The sequence below is a fragment of the Salvelinus alpinus genome, chromosome 36 (assembly GCF_045679555.1).
Source record: "Salvelinus alpinus chromosome 36, SLU_Salpinus.1, whole genome shotgun sequence".
Classification (NCBI taxonomy): Eukaryota; Metazoa; Chordata; class Actinopteri; order Salmoniformes; family Salmonidae; genus Salvelinus; species Salvelinus alpinus.
Genome location: NC_092121.1, coordinates 18,409,531 through 18,429,615, shown reverse-complemented (window position 1 = coordinate 18,429,615; position 20,085 = coordinate 18,409,531). Strand labels below are relative to the sequence as shown.

Sequence of the window (20,085 nt, the reverse complement as noted above, 5' to 3'; positions counted from 1 at the left end):
TTGTGTTCCTCGAACTCCGCCCATAAACACAGCAGCGTCGCGTTGGAAGCTGTGGGTGTTCACGTTCGCAAGTGACATTTGGTCAGCTGACTGAGTCTCGACCAGAGACGGAAGAGGAAGCGAGACACCCCACTCGCTGATTTTGTCTGTTTTTTTCTGGTTCAATTAAACTAAGTAGACCAGACCGCGCTGCTATTGCATTGGTGTCTATGGGAGACACACCCAGTTAAGTAAGCCGGAACTGATCTTTTTTCAATGGTAAAAGGCCTGACTGAATAATCTTTATTTATCCACCATCTTTGGTGTTGACTCTATGTGGAAAGGTGGTTACTGGACTGTCAAACACTGTCCCGATTTCTTACTGTTTGTTGGTAGTTACAGTCTTGTTCGGTAGCGCTCTCTACATCCACCACGCACATTTGAGTCGAATAAGTCTAGCCAGTTTGATTATTCTCCAGTCTTGTTTTGTAAGGGTGAAGTTGCTCTGCATTGCAGCCTAGTGCTGCTGATGGAATTCAAACACACAATGGCGACTCCCAGCCCCAACAACTCAACAACATCTACCAGCCACAACAGCAATAACCCAGGATCTACAGGCTCACATCACCATCAATCCCAGTCGCAACACATAACAACAATGAGCAGTATGCAAGGTAAGGATTGTACAATACCAGCTTGTTAACTATATCTTTTTTTGTGAGGGGTGTTAACGGGAGTAACCTAATGACTATGCTAACGAACTAGCTACCGATATTGGCGAGCTAACTATCTACTTACTAACAGATATCTTGCCTCAGTTGTATTCACACACTATTACTAGTTAGCTAGCTAGCTTGGTGTCTACAGTTAACGTTAGCTAGCTACTGTCAAAATCAGTTGCCCTCAAACCCAAAACATTCTTCTAGTCAAATAATGGGTTCTGAAAATGTGTTTTGTTAGAAATAATTAACACCAAAAAGAACGTTAGCTAACCACATAGTTTACGTTAACTAGTGAATAGTTAAGTAAGTTAACTCGTTAGTTATGGTTGGCTAACAAGCGGCATTGCTAGCTACCCTAAAAAACGTTAGCTAGCAAGAATATAAGAAGGCCTGTCATGATTGATCTGGATGTGGTCATGTGTTGCTTACTGTCTTTCAATGTCAGGATACCTCTAACTAGCTAACCTCAATATGTTGCAGTTCTAAAAATAACAAGATCGTGTTGGGATGTGTTTTGGGGAAATTAATTGTATCTACTAACATGCTACTGTAGCAGTTACCATATAATTCCAGTCATTGCACTAACGCTAGTTAGCATTAGCTCCTGAAACTACCTCAACTACTGGATACAGTTATCCATGATTTGATCTGACTCTTGTGAAGTGATAATGGGCTTTATTACTAAAATCCCGAAGTATCCTAGGCCAGGCAGTTAATGTTAGCTCAGTGAAACGTGTGCATGATAATCTCTTAGATTTCAAATAACGTTAACTTACATCCACCAGGAGAAATCTGTTAAATGTCCACCCAATGCATAATTAGCTAGCTATGTTTTTACAAACTATATATATTTTTTAACTTACAGAATCCAACACGTGCTGGAGATGTCAGAGTGAAACAGGTAGCTAACGTTACTGTCAATATTACACATTTTATAAAGATTTATATATACATTTTTTGTTGATACTTTAATAATAACTGTTAGTTCCTTCTGGAACTGGTTCTATACTTTTGCATGCCGTTCTGAATCTGATATTTAACAGGTAGTAAATGAAAGAAACATATGTTATGGTCCGCTTCTGTTAGTGTCAAAGTATTGAAACTACATTTCTGTAATAATTTTCTTCCCTTTCCTTAATGCTACTAACTTCCCATAACCCTCCTGACTTGATGCTGATCGATGGTGAGCTGCCCCAAGAATAGTTTCTTCAATTGTTATTGTCTCTCCCTGCCAGGATCATTTTGTGGATGCATTTAATTTTCTATCTCACACCCCTCCATTTAAAAAAATAATAATATTTTGTAGGTGTTATTTTTATAGGTCTACCCCAATTATCTCCACTGAATCTGCCTGAGCTAATCCTCAATCATATCAAAGTTATCTTGGTTGTTTCTGGCTATATGTGTGTGCATTTAGATTAATCCCCCCCCAGCAATACATTTTTCTGTGTGGTGGAATGCTCAGCGTAAACGTTTACCAGTTCACTGATGTGAGGCCAAGTTATAAAAGTTCAGTAGTTCACTCAGCAGAAAATAATTTGAGTATGTCACAAGGCCATAACCACACTTGTTTACAGGGACATTTCAAAGTGCAGTGTTACATTTGACAGTAAAAAAAAAAAAAGCTTAACAGAACACGGTCTTCCAGATTTGAATGATAAATATGTTTTTAACTCTTCAGTTATTGGTTGGTTTCTTTTGGAAAAGTGCATACAACATACAATAGGGTCTGGGAAATGTACCATCCATAGCATAGAGAAGACAAGTGCAAGAGAGGTAAGCCTATGTTTTTAGTAGGCCTTCCTTAGCACCAGTGCCTATTCAGCCAGTTGTCTCTGTGTTCTTATTGTATAATTTGGGTGGCTTATGCAAAGGAGCTTGTACTGCTTCAAACTAAGTACATTTATGATTATTAACTCTAACATGCAACATTGATAACAAGGCTGCTGCCATTTCAGCTGGCAACATCTGATAAGTACCCTAATTATTTAGTTAAGTATTGCATGTAGGTTAGGCCCAGATAAAAATATTTCCGGTCAGGATTTCTTCAATTGGGCTAGTTGGTCATGTTTTAGTGTGTGTAGTAGTTGTTGTTCACACTTGGTATCAAACTGTGATTCATAGACCTTTCCAGTAATGAAGCCTCATTTAGAAAGATCAAGTTGATTTGAGATACTTCAAATAGTTGTCAGTCATGGTGGAATTGGGAAACAGTGCTGCATCGTTCCCTGGTCTAAACTGAAGCTGAGAAGAACAGTGTTTGTTTTCACCACGTTTCCTAATAGAACCTGATTGTTTTTTGTTTATCGGTCAAACAGTAGCCTAAATAAAGGTGAAAAAGAAATGTTCTCTTCTCACCTCCTAGGGTTTCAGATAAACCTGTCTGGAGCTCCCCCAAGTAAGCCAAACCTCTTTTGCTACAGTACCAACAGTTCTCAACCCTTTGCTTCCGCCTGATGGTCTGGTATGGGGGAAGTCTGTCCTCTTTTCTCAACTAATCCAAGTGAAGAGTTGTTGGGGTCTAGTAGGCTTGTGCCGGTTTTGATAGGTAAGGCTAATAGTTGAGGCTAAACATTGATTATCCTAGAGTTAGAGTGCAGCTTTTGTTGGTCTGTGATTTAAGACATTAGGTCATAATATTTTACTGATGCAAAGCAAGTGAATGAAAGACTTGTCCAACTGTGAGTCTTATTGATTTAACTTCTGTAGTTTCAAAAAAACAAACAGTTGGTGTTAACCATCCTGTATGTTTTTACCTTACTATTAGTTATCACCGAACAATTTAGTTTCATAATGTTCATTTACCAAGATGTTCCAATCCATATTCTGATCATCCATCATCGGCACAAGCCTAGGGCTAAGAGCTTCCATTAGCATTGGTGTATATAGATTCACACTTTGGCTTTCAACTGGTCTTTACCACTGTTTGGTTCGGCCTGAACTGATAACCTTCTACACAAAATAGCACTGTGTTGGAAATGTATTTTATCTTGACAGAAGTGTAGTCCTTTTGCTTGTATTTATTAATTAGGTGTGTTTTTAACAAACATTGTAATGGAAGCTCTACCTTTTTAGTTTTAGCACTTTTAGTCGGCTTGTTACTAACAAGCAAAACTAGCTAGTAATGCTTGGGGTTTTGTCACATTGTTTTTCAAACCAGTTTGCAGCTGTTTTGTTTTTGAACACGTAAGTGATTTTTGGCATGAGCTGTACTTAAACACTTGCCTGTTGAGACATGGAGACACTAGTGTAATTTCCAATGGCGTGTGCCATTTTTTATTGGAATTTGAGTACATACATTCTTGTGGTGTTTTGGGTGGAGAGAACAGAATGCTTCCTTCATTTCAAGGTGAACTCGGAACAGTTTTACTTGGGAAGCTCCTTCTCTGGCAAGATTTTCCAGTCTGCAGTGTAGGCTATTTTACTCTTATGTATGGTTATGAGCCAAAAGTCACATTTTGTATTATCAAAGATACAGTTCTGTCAGATCAATGCTTTTGTTGAGTTAGAATCTCATTACACAATGTTGTCATGTTTCACAGTCTCTGGGTAGTAGCCTAAATGAAATAAAAAATGTAAAAATCAAGAAAAATTGTCAGTTTTTAATTTAAATTCTCACCTATTCCCTCATTATTGTTTAAATTACCAAGCAAAACCTACTAAAACATGGTAGGTGAGTGTTGGATTGTAGCTAAGCTTCCATCCTGAATAGCCATGGTATGGGATGTGATCTAGTACTAGGCTATGGTTTAGAGCAGGTGTCTACTGAGAAGTGTATGCCTCTGCATCAACTTCAGTGAACTGGTCAAAGTATATACCTACCATCTGCAATGAGTCACTGGTACAACCAGGACATGTCTTGTAAAAATTCCTCCAGGAGGTTTCTGTTCCTGGCCACTGAGGCTATAGCATACACATATTTGATTGAGAACCTGTTATTAGACCTACTCGTGATTCATTTTAATTTGGTCAAGACCTGTTTTGTTGACTATCCCATATAGTTCAGTATCAGCCAATATCTCAAAATCAGCATCTATAGAAGAAATGTATGTTCTCACAGAGAAATATAGAGGGAGGCCTTTGGTAAGAAGCTGGTCATTACTCTTACATCCATCATCCCTAGATGTAGATTGCATGACTTCAGTAAATTTACTTGAATACTCTTGTTAAATTTACCTCTCCATTGCTTTACTAGTCTCTCATTCTGTGGTATGGTAACTGTTTGTTTTCATGTTGTTTTTGAGTGTAAGTGTTGTTTTCTGGTCCTTGGCTCTACCCCTGCCACAGATGTCTTGTGTACAATCTGACATAAACTCTGCCTCTTCCCTATCAGGTAAACGCAAAGCACTGAAGTTAAATTTTGCCAATCCCCCGATCAAACCAACGACCAGATTCACTCTGAATACAGCAGGACCCCCATTCCAGAACCCCCACATGTAAGTTGACCTCAACTTTGCAATGGATGTGGTTTTCTGAAGATGTACATGGAGCGGAATTTGCATTAGCCACAATGCAAACTCCTGCATAATGAATTGTTATGTGACTCTAGTCTACAGTCTGCGGGGACTTTTCATCTCCAAAGCCACACATTGTCAATGTAACATTCAGTACTGTATAGGTACCCAGGCAATCTGTCACAATAAAGAGAGGCTAAGTGAGGTTGGAATGATTAGCAGTTGTTGTATTTCTATCTTCACCTGCTCATGGAAAACAGACAGTAACTGAATGTAGCCTCAAGTAGATGTTTGGGCAACACCATTGTAGTGAATGTGAATAAGCCCTGTGTCTTGGCTGTGTAATTAGATGATAACATGAAGCTGCTAAGTTACCCTGGAAAAGCAAATAACTGATGCTGGATAATGCAAACTGAACAAACGGATGCCAACTAACCATCCTTTTTCAGGTGCAGTATCATATATATATATATATATATATATATATATGCTGAACAAAAATATAAACGCAACATGTAAAGTGTTGGTCTCTTGTTTCATGAGCTGAAATAAAAGATTCTGGAAATGTTCCACACGCACAAAAAGCTTATTTCTCTCAAATTCTGTGCACAAATTTGTTTTTCATCCCTGTTAGTGAGCACTTTATCCTTTGTCGAGATAATCCATCCACCTGTCAGGTGTGGCAAATCAAACAGCTGATTAAAAGTTATGATCATTACACAGGTGCACCTTGTGCTGTGGACAATAAAAGGCCACTAAAATGTGCAGTTTTGTCACACAACACAATGCCACAGATGTCTTAAGTTGAGGCAGCATGCTTACTGCAGGAATGTCCACCAGCACTGTTGCCAGAGAAGTTTATGTTAATTTCTCTACCGTAAACCGCCTCCAACGGCATTTAAAAAAAATTGGCAGTACGTCCAAAAGGCCTCACAAACGCAGACCACGTGTAACCATGCAAGCCCAGGACATCCACATTCGGCTTCTTCACCCGAGGGATCGTCGGAGCCTATGCCCTCCCAGGCCCACCCATGGCTGCATCCCTGCCCAGTTATAGGAAATCCATAGATTAGGGCCTAATTTATTTAAACTGACTGATTTCCTTATATGAACTGTAACATAGCAAAATCGTAGAATTTTTTTCATGTTGCATTAACATTTTTGTTCAGTATATGATTGAGGTGAAATTAACTGAACTAACAAAGATTGTGTTTCTTATCTGTCTCCCACCTATTTCTGTGGCCAGAGAGAGGCTGCGTACGCATAGTATCGAGTCGTCAGGGAGGTTGAAGACCGCTGGTGGCGATTGTGACTTCACGGCTGAGGACCTCAAGGACCTGGGGGAGATTGGGCGGGGCGCTTACGGCTCTGTCAACAAGATGGTGCACAAGCCCAGCAACCAGATAATGGCTGTCAAGGTGACTGCCCCTTACTGACCTCTTATTGACTAAACTACAGGAAGTGTTCAGGGCAAGATTTATGCCTGCTCATCAGTCTTAGGCTATATTGTGAAATGAACACTCAGTAATCACCAAAGTGTAACTGACTCCCATTGCAGGATATGGTAACATGTTGCTCATGTTAAGGGGAGGAAGGCTTGTAATAGTGGCTGGAACAGAGCGAATGGAACGGCCTTAAACACATGGAAACCATGTGTTTGATGTTGATACCTTTCCACTAATTCCACTCCAGCCATTTACCACGTGCCCGTCCTCACCAATTACAGTGCCACCAACCTCCTGTGACTTCCAACCATGGTCACAATTGAAAGCAACATGCATCTGATTACAATGTTTGTCTCCCACAGAGGATTAGGTCAACGGTTGATGAGAAGGAACAGAAGCAGCTGCTAATGGACCTGGATGTGGTCATGAGGAGTAGTGACTGTCTCTACATAGTTCAGTTTTACGGGGCTCTTTTCAGAGAGGTGACCATGCAAGTTTTTCACTTCTTTGTTTTGTTGATTAATGCATTGGATGTCAATCAATCGTTCTGTGTAGTTAGCAATAAGCAGTGTATTTTCTTCACGCGGTAATGTTATGTCTTATGATTCTTTTCTTTGTCAGGGGGACTGTTGGATATGTATGGAACTTATGTCTACCTCCTTCGACAAATTCTACAAATATGTATATTGTGCTTTAGATGATGTGATTCCAGAGGAAATATTAGGCAAAATAACATTAGCTGTAAGTTTTCATGCATTTTCTCCTGACATAATTTACACTAATTTGACAGGTAGGGTACATATTTCTCTATATTAATTTAGTTGCTATGTGTTTTCATTACAGACTGTGAAAGCACTTAACCACTTAAAAGAATACTTGAAAATAATTCACAGAGGTAAGACGACTCCAAAATGGAGACCTTGTTCTTTATTTCCTCATTTGATATGTTTATTGCCGTTATTACCTCACAATGCTCTATTTACTGTACCACAACAGAAGTGGCACTTCCTTTACCCAGAACTCTTAGCCTAGCTTTGTCATATCTTCTATATGTTTCTCCTCTCAGACATCAAGCCATCCAACATCCTCCTGGACAGGAATGGCAACATTAAGCTTTGTGATTTTGGCATCAGTGGGCAGCTGGTGGACTCCATTGCCAAAACCAGAGATGCAGGGTGCAGACCGTACATGGCAGTAAGTGATATATGGGGATTTCGGTGCAATTTTTCATTAACGGCTGAAAGACAAGACAAGTGGAAGATGTACAACTAAGGCTCTTTCTAAGAATACATTTCACTTTCACACAATCCAGTACATAATAAGAATTCAACTGTTTTGGTACTTAGTGACTTGGTGGTGATCGTCAGTTGTAAGGAGACTGTAGTGTTATTGAGGGGAGGCAGGTAGTTAAGATTGTTGGGCCAGTAACCGAAAGGCCGCTGGTTCGAATCTCTGAGCAAGGTGGAAAAATCTGCCGTTCTGCCCTTGAGCAAGGCAGTTAACCCCTAATGTCAACTGCTCCCCGTGCGCTGATGAAGTGAATGCCAATTTAAGGCAGCCCCCTACACCTCTGATTCCCCTTTCCTTATTGTTGATGGCAGCGTTGGTAATTATATTATGGTCGCTACTGATATCTGTTCTTGCTGATGCTTGTTGTCTTGTTCCTATTTTGGGCTAGCTGCAGAGTAATCTCATGCCGTCTGTGTGTATGTGACATGGTTGAAGTCGTCCAAACTGCTGGCAGTGCAGTTGAATGAGCTCATCGTGTCGTCATCACAGGGTTTATTTTCTGCCGGTGGTATTGCTGATGGGAGAAGGAAGCCCCGGCCCCTCCAGTTTCCATTCTAAATTTGGCATCTCCCTATCAGGACGTAGGGCACACCTCTGCCACGCGTCTACCAGAAGGCCAAGGAAGGGCTGGGTTACTTCATTCATGTCTGTCAGAATAAAGCTGTTTGGGTTGGTGCTCCCACAGCTGTGAGCTCACAGTGCAGGAATCCAACCCACATGACTCCAGTTTCCTTTTTCAAATATAAAAATTGCAGACCTGCCAGGTGCTTCTTGGCCACCCCATTGCTAATTGCTTTAGCACCATTTGTCTCTGTTTGGTCTAGATATTAGAGAGGGATTGATTTCACTTCAATGGAATATTATGTACTACACTACAATTAAGTAGGTTAGATTTGGTTCATGGTATTTGGTTCAGGTGACAGTCTAGCTCTGTTCCCCTCTGGTTGTTATGATTTAGTTCATTTAGCTGGCAAGTGGCCACATGTCTGAAATGTTTATGTTGGAATATGCTCACTAAAACTTTTGCACACTAGTGTCAGGTTAATGTTGCTACTACCATTATGTACCAAAGCATCCTTAAATCAAGAGTTCAGTCATTTTAATTAGGAAATACTTTTTGTATTTGAAAGCAATTACACATCTACATTAAATGTGCACTGATGTTGTTTTGAGTTGATAATATACACGGTGTATAAAACATTAGGAACACCTTCCTAATATTGAGTTGCATCCCCTTTTGCCCTCATAACAGCCTCAATTCGTCAGGGCATGGACTCTACAAGGTGCCGACAGCGTTCCACAGGTATGGTGGGCTGGCCCATGTTGACTCCAATGCTTCCCACAGTTGTCAAGCTGGATGACTTTTGGGTGGTGGACCATTCTTGATACACACAGGAAACTGTTGCATGTGGAAAAACTCAGCAGCGTTGCAATTCTTGACAAACCGGTGCGCCTACTAACTACTACCATAACCTGTTCAAAGGCATTACATATTTTGCCTTGCCCATTCACCCTCTGAATGGCACACATACACCAACCTTGTCTCAAGGCTAAAACATCCTTTAACCTGTCTCCTCCCCTTCATCTACACTAATTGAAGTGAATTTAACAAGTGACATCAATAAGGGATCATAGCTTTCACCTGTTCAGTCTGTCATGGAAAGAGCAGGTGTTCTTAATGTTTTATACACAGTGCAGTTGTGTTTTGAGTTCATAACAAGTCTGAGTAGCTGTGTCCTAGGTGAGAGCTGGGCAGCCAGATCTTTTTCAGTCTTGGCAGAGTTGAGCTGGTGCTGTAGCCACTATGCCATAAAACACATCAGTGCTGCGGTCAGAGAATTCTGTCCCACTGCTGTGAATGGGTGACATCATCTATTTCTGGTGCATGAATGAATGAGCCAGAGGAGAGGAGGTGCTCCCTCCACTCAGCAGCACGGCTGGTAGAAGTCTGCTTCTGATGACCTTGGCACTGTTTGGAACCACTGCATTTTTTTTTATATGTGTGGAGGTGAGGTCATACGTGAAGTAACTGGCTGAGGTGGTTATTATGAAAGGCATGTAGAACCAGGCAATGAGGACATGGACAGGGTTTTCCGTAGTGCTGTCCCAGACTAAAAATGAATCTTGGTCGACCAAGAGTAGTCTTTTCTTTCGACCATTCTATTTTTATATACACACCCTATGTGTTTTAAAATGAACCATGTGTATTGAGCTTGTCTGGTACTTTAAGCACAGTTTGATTTAAATAATTAACACACACACACGACTCGAGGGAGCCAGTGATCACTGGCTTTCCTGGATTCTGCGTTATGCTCCTGAAGTACCCGGTAGTAGGCTACACCAGGGGTCGACAACCTTTTCCATTTGGAGTGCCAATTTATTTTACAATTTCTACCGATCTGCGTGCCAGTTATGATTTTCATATGCTCATTTTTGTGGAACAGTTTCATTTCGTTTAAAAAAAAAATCTCAATCTCTGTCATGTGGTGAATCTAAATTCTATCTAAATGAAAACAATTCTACAAATATAAAATAACTTCTATTGCCAACGATGTAAGAATAGCCTACATAAAGCCAACAAATAAAAACATTGCAGCCTGCAGGTAAACAATATCCTGATTTTAAAAATAAATATCCTATAAATCACATTGGTTACGCGTGGCCTGTCGCAACAAATTTGAAACGTTTCAATAATCCGACCCGAAACTCGCGCTAGCCAACTTGCAACATTGTATCAAATATTCTGGGCCCTCAATTTCCCACGACACAGCTGTAGGCTAATTGTGCAAGGGAAAATAAGTAATCCGGTATTTTGTGATGTTTCCACTGGATCAGAGCATTACATTGTTTCCTTTCATGCCAAGTGGTTATCGGAAGGGAGAGCGCTGGATTTATGTTCTAATACGTTGAATAATCCATTTTCAATGGATTCTAAAAACAGACTTTGTTTACTTGCAGTTTGAGGTCAAGAAAAAATTACTTTGAGAAGCTCTACAGCTCATTAGTGATGGTGGGTTAAGACAACCAGAAATACTATTGTGAACGCTGCGTGTAACACATCCGGTGTCAGGATAAATAAAAAGCAAGGTCTACTAACTTTCTTTAATTATGTTTAATTACCGCAAACAATGAATGGCAAATGCAATTTTCGTATATACGGGTTCGCTGTATCACCGCGCAGGATGAACAGGGAACTGTGGAATGTACTCACATAGTATAAAAACTACTATGACAATTTTATTCTCAACGTGTCCAGTTGGCCTATCACAGTAGAGGCTGGGCTTGGTTTAGACTTTGCCCCCCTTTGCTGACCCTTTGTCCAAGTCCCTTGGCGCGTTCCTTTGTCCACATCTGGTTGTTGGGTAGAGCAGCTCCATTCTGTGTCCCCCTCGATCCTTCACTCAAACAATTCCTAATATGGTACTGAACTGTCTCTTCACCATCCTGGTTGGCCCAGAGTGATGCACCCCTCCCCTCTCCAGACTGTCCACAGCTTTTATGGCCTGTGGTGGTCAGTCCTTACACACCTACACACACACCCCCCTCTGTATTGTGTGTGTGTGTGTAACAAAACAACATTCATTTTCAACCTATATGCTACCCGGCTATAGTGCATAAACATAAATCCTAACACTATGACATCTCAAATGGGCACATTTTATAGGTCTACATTTGCCCGCAGTCTTAAATGACAGAAAATAAACCCAAACTTGTTTCTCACACGTGTAGCATAGGTGGTGAGCTCTGCAAATGTGTCCACTCTGACAATGGGAATGGTAAATGACTAATAATATATTGAATGCATTCCGCCGAGTTGGACCTTTCTTCCTCTGTGATCTTAGCCACACTCCCCTTTTTCTAGGAACGTGGCATCCCAGAGTCCTCCTCAATGGATTAGTCCACTCAGAGTAGCGCAAATCAGACAGGTCTGCCATAAAATAAATATTTACGACTGCTCGACTAAAAACATCTGACCAACAGCTTATCGACTAAAAAATCGACCAGTTGACTAAATGTGGTCAGCCCTTGGGTGTATGTTGTATTCTGTTGAATAGACAGAATTGAGTGCCTATGATAATGAATGCGCTCAAGTGAATCTATTCAAGATAAAGGAGATGACTGTGGACTACAGGAAAAAGAAGACCCGAGCACACCCCCATTCTCATTGACGGGGCTGCAGTGGAGCAGGTTGAGAGCTTCAAGTTCCTTGGTGTCCACATCACCAACAAACTAACATGGTACAAGCACAGCAAGACAGTTGTGAAGAGGGCACGACCAAACCTATTCCCCCTCAGGAGACTGAAAAGATTTGTCATGGGACCTCAGAACCTCAAAAGGTTCTACAGCTGCACCATTGAGAGCATCCTGACTGGTTGCATCACTGCCTGGTATGGCAACTGCTCGGCCTCCGACCGCAAGGCACTACAGAGGGTAGTGCGAACGGCCCAGTACATCACTGGGGCCATCCAGGACCTCTATACCAGGCAGTGTCAGAGGAAGGCCCTAAAAATTGTCAAAGACTCCAGCCACCCTAGTCATAGACTGTTTTCTCTGCTACTGCACGGCAAGCAGTAACGGAGCGCCAAGTCTAGGTCCAAGAGGCTTCTAAACTGCTTCTACCCCCAAGCCATAAGACTAAGAACACCTAATCAAATGGCTACCCAGACTATTTGCATTGCCCCTCTCCCCCTCTTTTATACCGCTGCTACGCTCTGTTGTTATCATCTATGCATAGTCACTTTAATAACTCTACCCACATGTACATATTACCTCAACTAACTGGTATATAGTCTCACTATTGTTATTTTACTGCTTCTCTTTAATTACTTGCTACTTTTATTTCTTATCTGTATTATTTTTTTTTTTAGCTGCATTGTTGGTTAGGGGCTCGTAAGTAAGCATTTCACTGTAAGGTTGTATTCGGCTCATGTGACTAATAAAATATGATTTGATAGTGATATTTATGTTTGATACCGGTGCTCCGAGGCATGCTTCGAAAGCTGCTTAGTGATAACTTTGAAGCAGTGTGCCGATGCATGTATCTTTTATCAGAAGTATGTCATCAGTTACACCCGACGCTTTGTTTGATCATGTGCTATTTCAACCCGTGTGCTGCAAAATGCGAGATCCCACTGATTTCGTGGTTCCGGTGCTGCAGCAATTCTTTCTGGGGTCCAGCAAAATTAAGGCAGTTCATACATTTAAAAAAAAACATTACAATACATTCACAGATTTCACAACACACTGTGAGCCCTCAGGCCCCTACTCCACCACTACCACATCTACAGTACTAAATCCATGTGTATGTATAGTGCGTATGTTATCGTGTGTGTGTGCATGTCTGTGCCAATGTTTGTGTTGCTTCACAGCTGTTCCATAAGGTGTTTGTTTTTTTAAATCTGTTTTTTAAATATAATTTTACTGCTTGCGTCAGTTACTTTATGTGAGTTCCATGTAGTGATGGCTCTATGTAGTACTGTGTGCCTCCCATAGTCTGTTCTGGACTTGGGGACTGTGAAGAGACCTCTTGTGGGGTATGCATGGGTGTCCGAGCTGTGTGCCAGTAGTTTAGACAAACAGCGCGGTGCATTCAACATACCTCAATACTTCTCATAAATACAAGTAGTGATGAAGTCAATCTCTCCTCCACTTTCAGCCAGGAGAGATTGACATGGATATTATTAATATTAGCTCTCTGTGTACATCCAAGGGCCAGCAGTGCTGCCCTGTTCTGAGTCCTTTTTTGTGGCACTTGACCACATGACTGAACAGTAGTCAAGGTGCGACAAAACTAGGGCCTGTAGGACCTGCCTTGTTGATAGTGTTGTTAAGAAGGCAGAGCATCGCTTTATTATAGACAGACTTCTCCCCATCTTAGCTACTACTGCAATTTGTTTTGACCATGACAGTTTACAATCTAGGGTTACTCCAAGCAATTTAGTCATCTCAACTTGCTCAATTTCCACATTATTTATTACAAGATTTAGTTGAGGTTTAGTGAGTGTTTTGTTCCAAATACAATGCTTTTAGTTTTTGAAATATTTAGGGCTAACTTATTCCTTGCCACCCACTCTGAAACTAAGTGCAGCTTTTTGTTGAGTGTTGCAGTTATTTCAGTCGCTGTAGTAGCTGACGTGTATAGTGTTGAGTCATCCGCATACATAGACACTCTGGCTTTACTCAAAGTCCGTGGCATGTCATTAGTAAAAACAATTAAAAGCAAGGGGCCTAAACAGTTACCTGGGGGAATTCCTCATTCTTATATTTGAGAGGCTTCCATTAAAGAACACCCTCTGTGTTCTGTTAGACAAGTAACTCTTCATCCACATTATAGAGGTGGGTGTAAAGCCATAACACATATGTTTTTCCAGCAGCAGACTTTGATCGATAATGTCAAAAGCTGCACTGAAGTCTAACAAGACAGCCCCCACAATCATTTTATCATCAATTTCTCTCATCCAATCATCAGTCATTTGTGTAAGTACTGTGCTTGTTGAGTGTCCTTCCCTATAAGCGTGCTGAAATTATGTTGTCAATTTGTCAATTCTTGTCTTTCATAATTTGGTCCGATATACTTGGATGTGGAGTTTCAGCATTTGTTGCTGGCGTGTCATCCCTAAGTTTGCCTATCTTGCCAATGGAAAAAGTCATTAAAGTAGTTTGCAATATCAGTGGGCTTTGTGATGAATGAATGAGCTCCATTCAATAAATGGAGCAGAGTTGGCTTTTTTCCCCAAAATGTCATTTAAGGTGCCCCAAAGCTTTTTAATATCATTCTTTATATCATTTATATTTATTTCATAGTGTAGTTTCTTTTTATCTAGTTTAGTCACATGATTTCTTAATTTGCAGTATGTTTGCCAGTCAGTTGTGCTGCCAGACTTAATTGCCATACCTTTTGCCTCATCCCTCTCAACCATACAATTTTTCAATTCCTCATCAATCCAAGGGGATTTAACAGTTTAGTCATTTTCTTAATGGGTGCGTGCTTATTAGCAACTGGAATAAGTAGTTTCATAAATGCGTCAGGTGCAGCGTCTGGTTGCTCCTCATTACACACCACAGACCAGCAAATATTCTTTACATCATCAACATATGAATTACTACAAAACTTCTTGTATGACCTCTTATACACTGTATTAGGCCCAGCCTTTGGGACTTTGGTTTTCCTAGATATGGCTGTAATATTGTGATCACTACATCCTATGGATTTGGATACAGCTTTAAAGCAAATATCTGCAGCATTAGTGACGTGAGGGTATGAGGTCGAATACCATTGAAGAGACACTATTTAGAAAATTATTTTGTGAAACCACACTTTCTGCACTGTTCAAATTTGTTTTATTTAGTATCGTAAATGTTTCTGTCTTAAGCATCCTAAATAATGCCATAGATTCCGTTTTTGAGAAATAGTTAACTTGAAGGGCAAAAAAAGGAAGCCTGACGTCAGATGTGAACCTGGTATTCCAACTGATCATAGGCTACTAAATCCAGCAATTTACCGTTGCGCCACTGAATTTTTATGAAAACAGTGGAGAATAAAATATTCTCTGATAATCACATGCAGATGCCACTAATGTGCGTTGTGAACAGATAATGACGCTCTGTTTAATGAGCCATTTTTCGGTGAAAGCACCGACGCCTTTCTCGTCGCTACTATTCACCATTCGCTTACAATTGAACAAGACCTGGCCTAAAAGTTAAAACGCACCCAAAACAAACTGCAAATGCATCCAAAAAGCAAACGCGTTTATAGAGTTACAAGCTTGATACAGTTGTATGAGAAATTATATGGAACCAAAAACAAACCTTCAGATTACTGTGAATTTGTCCAAATACTTGTGATTTCTTAAAATGGGGGAACTAGATACATGAAGTGCTTTTATTTCAAAAGGATAAAACGGATACCCTCAAATATATGGGGTTATTTTATACCATTGCTTCAGTCATCATTTGATTGATGATCCAAAATACTGGAGTATAGAGCCAAAATAAGATGAGCTTCACTGTCCAAATGCATATGGTGAGGACTGTATACACACTTGTCTCACAAGTCTCTGTTTAGATTTTTTTCCCCACAAGTTGTCTAGTTTTGAACATTTATTTGAATGTTTGTTCTTCATTTTAGTTTTTCTCTTTAAAGGCCCATCTATGAATTCACTATGATGAATTGTAACATGTTTTCCATGTCTCTTCCACAGCCTGAGAGAATAGACCCAAGTGCCTCCAGACAAGGCTATGACGTCCGGTCAGACGTATGGAGTTTGGGAATAACACTGGTGGGTCCTCAACCCTCTTGTCCACGTTGTCTTTAACATTCAAAGAGCTATTTGAAGATACACTGAATGTTAAATCCACAAGACAAGATAGTATATTATTCTTTGTGTTTTTGTAATATTGTAACTGTAGACTCACCATGTTGTCTTTGTGTGGGTTTTTTACAGTACGAGCTGGCGACTGGGCGGTTTCCCTATCCAAAGTGGAACAGTGTGTTTGACCAGTTGACACAGGTGGTGAAGGGAGAACCTCCACAGCTTACCAACTCAGAAGACAGGCAGTTCTCTCCCAAATTCATCAACTTTGTCAATCTGTGGTAAAGGACAAAGATACAACTTCTGCTGGCACTGCTTCAATGTTATATTCACGATGATATAGTATAAGTTGAAGTACATTGAATCACTGCAGAGCAATATTGTCAATGTAAACAACTGCATACTTTCGCAGTATTCACCCACAAATAATAAAAGGTGGGAAATTCATAAAGTAATCTTCTGCATGAGACATCCTCTGGATTTGATTTCCCCCTGGTGGACAAAACATGTAATGTATTTTAAGTCTCGAATAGACCCATGATGTGGTTTATTGCAGAGCAGAATTATAATTATTTATTCCCTTTGCCCCCTTTAGCCTCACAAAGGATGAGTCAAAAAGGCCAAAGTACAAAGAGCTTCTGGTAAGTATGTACGTCCCGTGTGGCTCAGTTGGTAGAGCATGACACTTACAGTTCAAGGTTTGACTCCCACAGTACCAGGGGGTGTATGAAAATATATGCATACGGGCGTCTGCTAAATGACTAAATATTAATTAATGTAATTGTATTACATGCAGAGATACTTATCGCCCGTACATATTATTACATGTTATAACATGTTTCTGTGTCTCTTCAATACAGAAACATGCTTTCATTCTGATGTATGAGGAGCGCTCGGTGGATGTTGCCAGTTACGTCTGCAGAATCCTGGATCAGATGCCTACTTCTCCCAGCTCCCCCATGTACGTTGACTGACTGTAGAACAAGTAATAACGGAAGCCTGGAACAACAACAACAAAACAATGACCTAAAGAGTTGCTTCATCCCATACTGCAGTGTTAAACTAAGACAGGAAATGTACAAACTAAAACACCACGTGTACTAAGACTGGTGATCAGTCACGTCTGTATAATATCAACATTCTCACACTTTTCTCTATCCTACACACACACATGTAAGTACAACTAGTAACTGAATGAATATACCATGGTCTTGGTTCATCTCGATGTGAGACCTCATCTCTAATGTGGATACAGTACAGTGATTTAAAATCTGGAAATGTATTTATAGTGTTTAATCACTTGTGGAATATATCATTTGGAGATACTGGAATCATGCTCTTTGAATCTTCCCACCTCTTCCATGTATGTGACTTTAAGAATTGTGGTTGGTATTTTAAGTGAAACCTTGCTTCTTATGGTGTAAAGCAATTTAAAACGTAACAGCATTGATGGACAGGATCATGTGGCCTCCATCCAATGTTGTGAGGGTGCTGCCGTCACTGTGCAATGGACTTTGTGCTGATATATAAATAAAGATAAATAATTGTGCTTTGAGAGACATTTAGTTACTCTGCATCTATTTGAGCTCAGGTTAATCCATTGATGTAAAAAGACAAGCAACCACACAAACAAACACTCACTGGCTCTCTCAAACATGGCATATGCAACACTCTCTCTTTAAAAGCTAAGCTGTATGTATGTATGGTGCTGTTGATCTGTAATTACTCATAATGCCATCTTGTATCCCTGTATATAGCCACACATTTATCTGTAATGAAATTGCCTACTGTTCTGGATGTTGCAACCATTCTAATGGACCTGACCGGCCCCTAATTATTTCAGCTGATATGCCAGTATTTGTTTCTTAAATGCATGGCACCTGAACTGTTTTCAGACTGTGATTGATTGACTCCTATAATATTCACAATGTACACAGAATCTAGAGGTTTAGTACTCAGTGTAGTTCACATCTTTTTAGATTACCAGATATAATTGAAACTTAGTTGACTGCTGGTAAAATACTGGTACAGTAGTAAACTGGCTGGATATCATTGCATACAACATGCATTTAAATGTTTGCAGTTTTACTGTAGAACATTCAAATGAGAATATCTTGCTGGGCAGAATGTGTAAAATATTTAATGACCTGAGAATATTAAAATGAGCTTATGAAATATAAGGATGATGTATCAATTTATTTATCTTTCTGTGAAAATATGAGTGTACATTTTGAGCTTGGTGTCACAGAAAAATGTAAGAACTATCCAACAAATAAAACCTGTACAGGGATTTGCCTTACTGGTGTTCATACAGAGTAACTCTGGCAAGTGGCAATGGAGCATTTGAAACACATGAAGTAAGACCTTTTTTACTAGTTTTCTCTTTCGCTTTTGTAATTAATTATTTAGTCCATTCCTTTTGGTCAGGATAATTGCTGCACAATAAAGGAAAGCAATGGCCTGTAAGTCTGAAAGCACAATATGAAGAAAAATGTAATATAAAAAAGATTGATATTCAAAGAAATAGCAATGACAATCTCATTAAAAACTTATTTCAGGGGTCAAGGGGTACAAGCTAGCAGGATAAATGGTAAAAAAAAGACAAATTGCCCACAATGGTGTCCCTCTCTTTTAGCAAGCCAGTGTGAAGAGTCTGTAGCCCTATAAATACAATGCCAAATTCATGATATTAATAAACATTTACATTTGTATATTGTCTTTTAAATTCATAACATATATATAAATGTATCTATATACTATCCAAATATAAATGTTTATTTTTAATTTGCCATACAATTTATCAGTCTCCCTGGCCTGCTACATATGAGGCTATTGATAAGCTCTGTTATATTACTGACGAGAACGTTGTCAGATATTATTAGCTTTAATCAACAATACTCCAGTTTATTTATTGGTTGTTTTATTGCTATATTGCAAATCAATGCAAAAGAACAGTGAGACCTCCCACATTTATTAATACTCAGCTGGCCCCTCCCTGGATTTTGTGTTAAACGCTCTACAACAAAGCTTTCTTAGTGTCCAACAAACATTCTCTACCCTTAACCTTGTTCTGAACACCTCCAAAACAAAGGTAATGTGGTTTGGTAAGAAGAATGCCCCTCTCCCCACAGGTGTGATTAATACCTCAAGAGTTTACAGCTTGAGGTAGTCACCTCATACAAGTACTTGGGAGTATGACTAGACAGTACACTGTCCTTCTCTCAGCACATATCAAAGCTGCAGGCTAAAGTTAAATCTAGACTTGGTTTCCTCTATCGTAATCGCTCCTCTTTCACCCCAGCTGCCAAACTAACCCTGATTCAGATGACCATCCTACCCATGCCAGATTACGGAGACATCATTTATAGATCGGCAGGTAAGGGTGCTCTCGAGCGGCTAGATGTTCTTTACCATTCGGCCATCAGATTTCAATCAATCAAATGTATTTATAAAGCCCTTCTTACATCAGCTGATGTCACAAAGTGCTATACAGAAACCCAGCCTAAAACCTCAAACAGCAAGCAATGCAGGTGTAGGTGTAGAAGCACGGTGCCTAGGAAAAACTCCCTAGAAAGGCCGGAACCTAGAGAGGAACCAGGCTATGAGGGGTGGCCAGTCCTCTTCTGGCTGTGCCGGGTGGAGATTATAACAGTACATGGCCAAGATGTTCAAATGTTCATAGATGACCAGCAGGGTCAGATAATAATAATCACAGTGGTTGTAGAGAGTGCAACAGGTCAGCACCGCAGGAGTAAATGTCAGTTCGCTTTCATAGCCGATCATTCAGAGTATCTCTACCACACCTGCTGTCTCTAGAGAGTTTAAAACAGCAGGTCTGGGACAAGGTAGCACGTCCGGTGAACAGGTCAGGATTCCATAGCCG

The 20,085-nt window shown here is 40.1% G+C and overlaps 1 protein-coding gene across 9 annotated transcripts; it reads left to right on the top strand.

The window, feature by feature from the left end:
* Positions 1–295: 295 nt before the first annotated feature.
* On the top strand, positions 296–18,382 carry LOC139565374 (dual specificity mitogen-activated protein kinase kinase 4-like). Of its 9 annotated transcripts, XM_071385658.1 has the most exons (14): positions 306–653; positions 1,567–1,602; positions 3,067–3,099; positions 5,035–5,137; positions 6,402–6,573; positions 6,963–7,082; positions 7,222–7,341; positions 7,444–7,495; positions 7,667–7,794; positions 9,143–9,193; positions 16,092–16,169; positions 16,335–16,483; positions 16,798–16,843; positions 17,063–17,751. In XM_071385658.1, exons 1-14 carry the CDS (start codon positions 509–511, stop codon positions 17,174–17,176), a joined length of 1,347 nt encoding a protein of 448 aa, XP_071241759.1. In that variant the 5' UTR covers positions 306–508; the 3' UTR covers positions 17,177–17,751. The 9 variants fall into 9 exon arrangements, with proteins under 9 accessions (XP_071241764.1, XP_071241759.1, XP_071241762.1 ...); XM_071385661.1 differs by lacking the exon at positions 9,143–9,193 and having other exon boundaries at positions 17,063–18,382; XM_071385659.1 differs by lacking the exon at positions 3,067–3,099 and having other exon boundaries at positions 5,047–5,137.
* The last annotated feature ends 1,703 nt before the right edge of the window (positions 18,383–20,085 follow it).

Excerpts from the sequence above, each read along its gene's own strand:
- LOC139565374 (XM_071385658.1), top strand. The coding sequence starts at position 509 with ATGGAATTCAAACACACAATGGCGACTCCCAGCCCCAACAACTCAACA. Across the intron at positions 3,100-5,034 it reads CCTGTCTGGAGCTCCCCCAA|GTAAACGCAAAGCACTGAAG; the intron begins GTAAGCCAAACC and ends CTTCCCTATCAG. Across the intron at positions 6,574-6,962 it reads ACCAGATAATGGCTGTCAAG|AGGATTAGGTCAACGGTTGA; the intron begins GTGACTGCCCCT and ends TGTCTCCCACAG.